Source organism: Stenella coeruleoalba (genome assembly GCF_951394435.1).
Source record: "Stenella coeruleoalba genome assembly, chromosome: 2".
NCBI lineage: Eukaryota > Metazoa > Chordata > Mammalia > Artiodactyla > Delphinidae > Stenella > Stenella coeruleoalba.
In genome coordinates, this window is record NC_137147.1 from 39,130,929 (window position 1) to 39,138,663 (window position 7,735).

The 7,735-nt window shown below is 41.5% G+C and overlaps 1 protein-coding gene across 1 annotated transcript in view; it reads right to left on the reverse strand.

The window, feature by feature from the left end:
- Nucleotides 1-6,596, reverse strand: part of SNAPC1 (small nuclear RNA activating complex polypeptide 1) — a 26,589-nt gene extending 19,993 nt beyond the window's left edge. The window contains exons 1-4 of the mRNA XM_079914273.1: nt 6,436-6,596; nt 3,888-4,047; nt 3,590-3,730; nt 3,063-3,167 (exon numbers count right to left, since the gene is read on the reverse strand). Of these exons, the coding sequence (XP_079770399.1) occupies nt 3,063-3,167; nt 3,590-3,730; nt 3,888-4,047; nt 6,436-6,563 (534 nt within the window). The 5' untranslated portion in view covers nt 6,564-6,596. The remainder of the gene's footprint in view (nt 1-3,062; nt 3,168-3,589; nt 3,731-3,887; nt 4,048-6,435) is intronic.
- Nucleotides 6,597-7,735: the final 1,139 nt, after the last annotated feature.

The following is a 7,735-nucleotide window of genomic DNA, read 5'->3' on the forward strand; positions in this document are numbered from 1 at the left end:
AAGGAAAAGGCTACCAAAGATAAAGATGCCAGATAAAGTCAGGATGACTTCACACAGACTACTCCATTCTCAGAAGCTTCTAGGAATAGGCATTTCATAGCCTTGCCCTTCTGACCCTCCTCTCAAATCACCCTAAAAGATATGGCTTTGCACATCACCCCAGCTCTGTTCTCTAAAATCTCCCATACCTGCTTGCCGACATATACAATTTATTTAACAGAGGAATCTTTACCTCAACACATTGTAGTAAAAGAGCTTAAAATGAAGAAAAAAAAAAGTTTAGCAATGTATGTTGAAAAAAATTAACATTCTACCACTAAATTAGTCAACAATCAAAAATTACAACCAACTGGGTTCAAATCATCTTCTTTTCATTGGGAGAATACTGATAAGAACAACATCTTACTGTTATAGAACACTCTCTGCCTCTCTCTTTATAATTTATATCAGTACTTCTTGGCAAATCCTTTCTGGTATCCCAGCATCTTTCACTCTCCACGACGGCTATTCCAAACTTTCTCAGTTCTTGGTTCTGGCAGGAGGCCTCTTAAAGTTCAGGCTATCGGGTCTGTTTGCCTTCTACTTCTCTTCTTCACAACCAATTATAGGAATCCATTTTCACCTCCTTCCCTAAGGTTTCAAAGGAAGAAGTACCTTCTCCTGCTCAAGGCTAATCTCTCCACCAGGCTCTTGGTCACAGACCCACCACCTCACAGCAGGGACTGTGCTGCTTCTCTTCTACACAAACCCTCCTTCTAACTGGCTCCTTACCCCAAACCTAAATATACACTCTAAGTCTCTCCAATCTCTAAAACTTCTAAATGATTCCCCTCTGCCAAAAAGACAAAATACAAATTCCCTCTATTACACAAAGTTCTTTTCTCACATTTATTTTTCTACATAATCTTCTCCCACCTCTTTCTTGCTCAGCTGCTAGAGGGCAAAGATCCTAATTCTTGTTATACTTCACGAGATGTCTGCAAATGATATATTTCCAACCCCAGTCCCAGCTCAGACAAGGCCTTTGCTATCCAACAAATAGGCACTGCAGCCATACAGAACCTTAGCTCCATCACTTCCTAACTTAATGTCTCTGTGCCTCAGTTTCCTCAACTTTAAATCAGGGATAAAAACACCTACTTTAAAAAAAAATTAACAAAAAATTTTAAATTGTTTAAAACACCTAATTTGCAGAGATGTTAAGGAGTAAAATAATATACACAAAACATCTTGTAGAGCTCCTGCACTATACCACGTCTTTAGATATTTAGCAAACAATTTCCCTCTAACTGAGTAATTCTTACCATTTTGGGGGACATGAATACCTTTGCAAATCTAAGGATAGAGTACCTCACCCTAACCAAGCATCCATACGTATAATAATTTTCAATACAATTTAGGGGGGAAAGGGATCCATGAACCTTTCAAGGCCATCCATGGACCCCAGATTAGCAATTCTTGCTCAAAAATAAAGTCAGTATACAGAGCAGACCCAGAGCACTTTCAAAAATCAATTTGCTATCTGAATTAGAAAATCATAGATGCAACCTAATGGCTGAAGTTATTAAAACACGGCAGCACCCAGAACACAGAGAAACATTTGAGCAAATCAAAGATCTGATCCCTCTTTCATTCCTGATATAGGAAAAGACTGAACAGGGCTCAGGGGAAAAGCAGTAACATTTACTAAGAAGAATCTACTATGTGCTATAGGCCACACTCAGCACTCTTCAGGTACAAGTTGGTCTCGATTCTTACAACTGGATGAAATAAGGGTTGCAATCCTAATATTAAAGAGGGGGAAACTAAGGCTCAAAGAAATGAAAAACACATGACTAAGGCCCCCACCTGCTCGTGCTCGCTCTGCGCACTCTCTGTGTACGTATGAATCCATTCTTTTGAAAAGAGAATGGATCACTGATCAGAAGGCTGCAGCCCTTTAGTGAGGTTTTGTTTTAACCTCAGGGCAACATTCCCTCTCAGGTAAAACTCTGTATCACTACTTATCAATGCAAAAGAAGATTTTTCTCAACACCGCACAACTCGAATAAAATACCAAAATATATTAGATGGAAAAGCTGTTTTAAGACCGTACCCCTTATCCATTATTCTTTTTTTTTTTTAAATGTATTTATTTATTTATGGCTCTGTTAGGTCTTCGTTGCTGTGTGCAGGCTTTCTCTAGTTGTGATGAGCGGGGGCTACTTTTCATCGCTGTGCGCAAGCTTCTCATTGTCGTTGCTTCTCTTGTTGCGGAGCACAGGCTATAGGCGCGCAGGCTTCAGTATTTGTGGCATTTGGGCTCCGTAGTTGTGGCTTGTGGGCTCTAGAGCGCAGGCTCACTAGTTGTGGCACACAGGCTTAGTTGCTCCGCGGCATGTTATCCATTATTCTTGACTTCAAATTTTCGTTTCACCAAAATAGCTTCACTGTTTTCAGTGGTGGGTTTTTTTTTTTTTTTTTTTTTTTTTTTTTTTTTTTTGTGGTACGCGGGCCTCTCACTGTTGTGGCCTCTCCCGTTGCGGAGCACAGGCTCCGGACGCGCAGACTCGGAGGCCATGGCTCATGGGCCCAGCCGCTCTGCGGCATATGGGATCTTCCCAGACCAGGGCACGAACCCGTGTCCCCTGCATCGGCAGGCAGACTCTCAACCACTGCGCCACCAGGGAAGCCCCAGTGGTGGGTTTTTACACAAGCATTGTAAAAAGGAACTTAGGAAATGAACACATATTATTAAAAAAAAAATGTCACTAAATTCTTGTTTTATGACCTATCTAAAGTCAAATACAAATGGTGGTTTCAGTATTTGAATCTAAATATCCTTAGTCCAAGACAAGTCTTCTACATCTTTCTGTTTCTCACTGTGTTTCAAGATTTATTCCAGAAATTTTGATATATTTAGGATGTAACATTCCTGACACTTTAGAGAAAGTAATAGCATTCTATGATTGGTTAAAAGCATTAGAAAAGTTTTCAGTATCCAGTAGATGAAGGTATAACCTCAATATGTAGTTAATAAAACAATTTTTTAAAAAAATTCAGGAACGTAAGAACAAATTTACCTCTAGTACATCTGAAGTGATAAGTTTCATTACATGATCACTTGGGTCCTTAAAGTCTTCAGTAACTTCAGGTCGTTGAATTTTTTTCTTCATTCTGTATGACAGCTAAATAATAATGAATGTCTTTAAAATAGATGTCTTTTATAAGATATATTTTAAGTACTGAAATAAGTAAGCCAGCAGCAAAAACTGTCTATCAGTAAACATGGATGAAAAAAAAAGCAGCTCTAAGTATATATTTATTAAATAATCCATGTTTCAAAGACTGTTAGACTTTTGAAATAACGCAACTTGTGGGATTTTAGTTCACCGACCAGGGATTGAACCCAAGCCCTCGGCAGTGAGAGTGCGGGGTCCTAACCAATGGACTGCCAGGAATCCCCAACACTGTTTCCTATTTTAAGAAGGCTTTCTTCGAGTATTGGAAACTATATAATAGTCTTTCCACTTTCTGGAGACTTAGGTACTTTATGGACAATAAAGCATAATTTCTCATTTTGAGAAACAATCTATTTTAGATAACATACCAATGTAGGCATTGCTGTAAAGTGAAATGCTCTGTCTAGTCGTAGCTTCCTAAAAATATAAGCTGCATCAAAATGTTGTGCATTTATCAAATCTTGCTGAAATTTTAAAATTTCATCCCAATCCTTCACGGCAACTCTAATCTGCAAACAAGAGGAATAAAAAAGTTGTTAGTAAATCTTTTTTCACAAATGTATTATAATTTTGAAGCACTGGCATTTCTATTTAAATCAGTTGGTTGTGAAAATATTGTACCTGTTTCATATTTCTGCTGGAAGAAAACAACTCACCGAATATTACCTTTTGTTTTGGTTGACACAGTTGGGTGTTATATAATCCATACAGCAGATACAAAGCACAAACTCTGATTTGGAAGGTGTATGGAGGTAAAAAATATCTCCAAGCCAAAGCCAAAGCTTCCTTTGTAAACGCGTTCTTTTCTAAATTTCTCATTCTACCACTAGAAAACAAAGAGAAAATATATTATGGCTGTGAAAAAAAATAACAGAAGAGGTATATACTTGTTTAAATAGCAGCTGCTAGAAAGTGGATGGGCATTCCACAGCTGATCCTTTCATGATTTAAGCACGAAGACCTAATTTTCTGCTGTGCTTCTTACACTGAGACACTAGGTAAACATGATGCATCTTCCTAAAGCATCAAATTTATTGCTGAACTGGGAGCAAAAGGAGTGGGGTTATAAATTATCACTGGTTAATAATTTAAAATATTTAATATATAAAATAACCATGGTAGGGGGCTTCTCTGGTGGCGTACTGGTTAAGAATGCGTCTGCCAATGCAGGGGACAGGGGTTCGATCCCTGGTCCGGGAAGATCCCACATGCCGTGGAGCAACTAAGCCCATGCACCACAACTACTGAGCCTGCGCTCTAGAGCCCACGTGCCACAACTACTGAGCCCACGTGCCACAACTACTGAAGCCCGCGTGCCTAGAGCCCATGCTCCACAACAAGAGATGCCAACACAATGAGAAGCCCGCGCACCGCAATGAAGATTAGCCCCCGCTCACCGCAACTAAAGCCTGCACATAGTAATGAAGACCCAAAGCAGCCAAAAATAAATAAATAAATATATTTTTTAAAAAAAAGAAAGAATTGGGGTAACCCCTGAAAATTGATTCTAAACTACCACTTTTCCCAAGAGGGATACAGTGAAAGATCATGGGTTTCAGAAACAGTAAGACACACTGGTTTCAATATCTACTCTACCACCTAGTTGCGTGATCATGGAGAAATTACTTAACCTTCTTAAACCTCAATTTCCTCATCTATAAAACAAGGATAATTACTGATCTCAGAGTTGTTCTATGGATTAAATACAGCTATAAATGCATTACATTTACTACCATTAAAAAAAATTAGTTCCTCCCCTTTCATTAACTGTACAACGAACAGTTCTCCATTCTCCATCCCCTACAATGTACAAACTACACAGGTAGTTATTTTACATCAACTAAGAGAAAAGAGAGAACGTTTACATTTTATTCAGCAAAACACAGAGTTTTAATCACAAGGACTCATTCATTCAGTCAATTATTTAGTCTTTTCAATATTGTAAGTATTATGCTAATGAAATACCAGATTCATCCAGTCACTGTCCTCACAGAGCTCAATCTAGTGGAAAGTAAATTTAAAAATAATAATAACAGTGAATATTTATTGAGCACTTAGAGTGCACTTACCATATAATCACAGTTAGTGGACTCTGATCAAATTCAGGCAGTTGGACTCCATTATCTATGCCCTTAACCACTACACTATACTGCCTTCTGAACTACACACTTATAATAAAATGTGGTTAAGTCAAGAGACAGGTCTTCCCTGGTGGCGCAGGGGTTGAGAGTCCGCTTGCCGATGCAGGGGACACGGGTTCATGCCCCGGTCTGGAAAGATCCCACATGCCGCGGAGCGGCTGGGCCCGTGAGCCATGGCCGCTGAGCCTGCGCGTCCGGAGCCTGTGCTCCACAACGAGAGAGACCACAACAGTAAGAGGCCCGCGTACCGCAAAAAAAAAAAAATGTCAAGCGATAAAATAAGCACAAAGTGCTAAAAGAGAAAGAGAGCATGAACACCTTATTTAGTCTAGAAGGGCAAAGGAAGCCTTCCCTGAGGAACTGTCATGTGGGCTTAAACCTGAGTGAAGAATAAGGTACCCAGGCAAAGGGAGCTGGAGGTAAAGCTCTAGGCTGAGGAAACGCCTGTGGAGGGCCGCGTGCAGACGCTGCAGCAAGAAAGCGAGTGCATGGAGTGGACTGTAGATGAAGCTGCAGCGATGGGCAGAGGCCAGTCACGAAAGGTCTTGCCAGCCATGTTAGGGAATTTGAGCTGCACCCCAAGGGCAATGGAAACCACTGAAGAGTGGAAAGCAAGGATGTGACGTGAGCAAATTTGCACTTTAGAACTTCGGCGGTTGTGTGAAAAATGAAATCTATCATGCAGGGTTTTGTCTTTGCTTGTGTGTTTGTTTTTGTTTTTAAACATGGAGTTCTAAGAAAACGAGACTAGAGGAGGGCAAAAGATGGTGACCTAGGTCCGGGTGAAGCAGTGGAGGTGCTTAGAAGCAGTGGAAGAGTTTAGAAGGGCGGCCAAGTAGAGGTATACGTATTCGGGAGGAGGCCGCAAATGGAAGGAACCCAAGCCAACGAAATCGCCCAGGGGAAGCGCGCGGCCAAGTACAAGTGAGAGCTCAGGGGAGATGGAGGCAGTGTTCAGAGACTGCCGCTTTTCTCAGCCCTTCCCAGGTGCGGCGAAGCGAAGGGGAAGGAAGAAACCTGTCACGCCGCCTCTGAGCGGGGAGGCAGGCGGGTAGTGGACAAGAAACACCCACCAGAAGATGGTCCCGAACTTCATACTCCTCCAGAGGTCGGTGAAGTCCTCGAAGCGCACGCTGTCCATCTCCTGGAAGCGGCTGAGCAGCGCCTCGCAGTCTGCCTTCAAACCTGCAGTAGCCCCCATAGCTGCAAAGCTAGGACGCCACGCGCGGTCCACCAGCCGATGGTAGCCGAGGAAACCTGGCTCTGAGCCCCGCCCCCTACGACAGGACGCACACACCCTCCGTGATATCCGGCCCCGTGACGTTATATCCGGCCCCGGCAGCTCCACCTCCAGCCGGGTCCGCCCAATACCGCGCGATGTTAACTGCCCCTGCGTTGCCGCGTTTGGTCTTAGAGGAGTAAGATGGACGTGTTTAATTTCAGTAGAGAAGTTTACATCTCAAGTGCCCTGTGAGCCCAAGAAGGATTTTAGGTCAACGTGAGGCTAGCTTATACAAATCGATATTACCCTTACTGTCCCTATCCTTTAAAGTAATCCTAGAGTGACAGAAGTCAAGTTTTACAGCTAAGGAGGAAAAATTCCTAACCTCAAACCACCCTCACGGGGAAAGAGGATCTAAAGAGGGTTTACTGAGAAGCAGACTGGACTAATTCTCTTACAGTCTGTACCCACATAATACGGTGCTTCATGTGTGGCTCTCGTTGTATCGCTGACAGTCTTCTGCAGCCACTCTTGAGAAGCTCTTCTAAACATCTCCCCAGCACCACCACAATCTAGCACAGTACTTAGCAGAAAGTACTGTATCGGCTTTATGTATACTTAATTGATTATTTGGTTGACTTGGTCTTGTGTGTACACACCATCTCCTAGCTTCTCTCAGGAGCTAGCTATCAAGTAGTATTTTGTACCTTTCACTATTTCTCTGATTGCATGTCATGCTATTCTTATTCTTTAAGGAGAGATATCCAAAAAACACAAGGGCTTTCTGTCTGTAGATGCGGTTCAACTCACTCAACTTTCCTGATATTGATCTTTTGTAAAAAAAAAATTTTATGTAATATGCATTACAGGAAAACTTACGTAACATGTCTGAGTAAAAAGCATAGCAGGAATACAAACACGAATGTACCTTCTACCTGTGTAGGAACCAGAACATGACCAACACCGATCACATCAATCTCTAAATTCCTCCTCTAACCTATTCTCCTGCCTCTGCCATTAGTTTGGTAATGACCACCTTATTTTGTTTCTCATTCTCTTGTAAATATTTTATCACACGTGTACGGATCTCTAAACAATATATTGTTTAGTTGTGGTTGATTTTGAACTTTATTAAAATGGTATTGAAATTT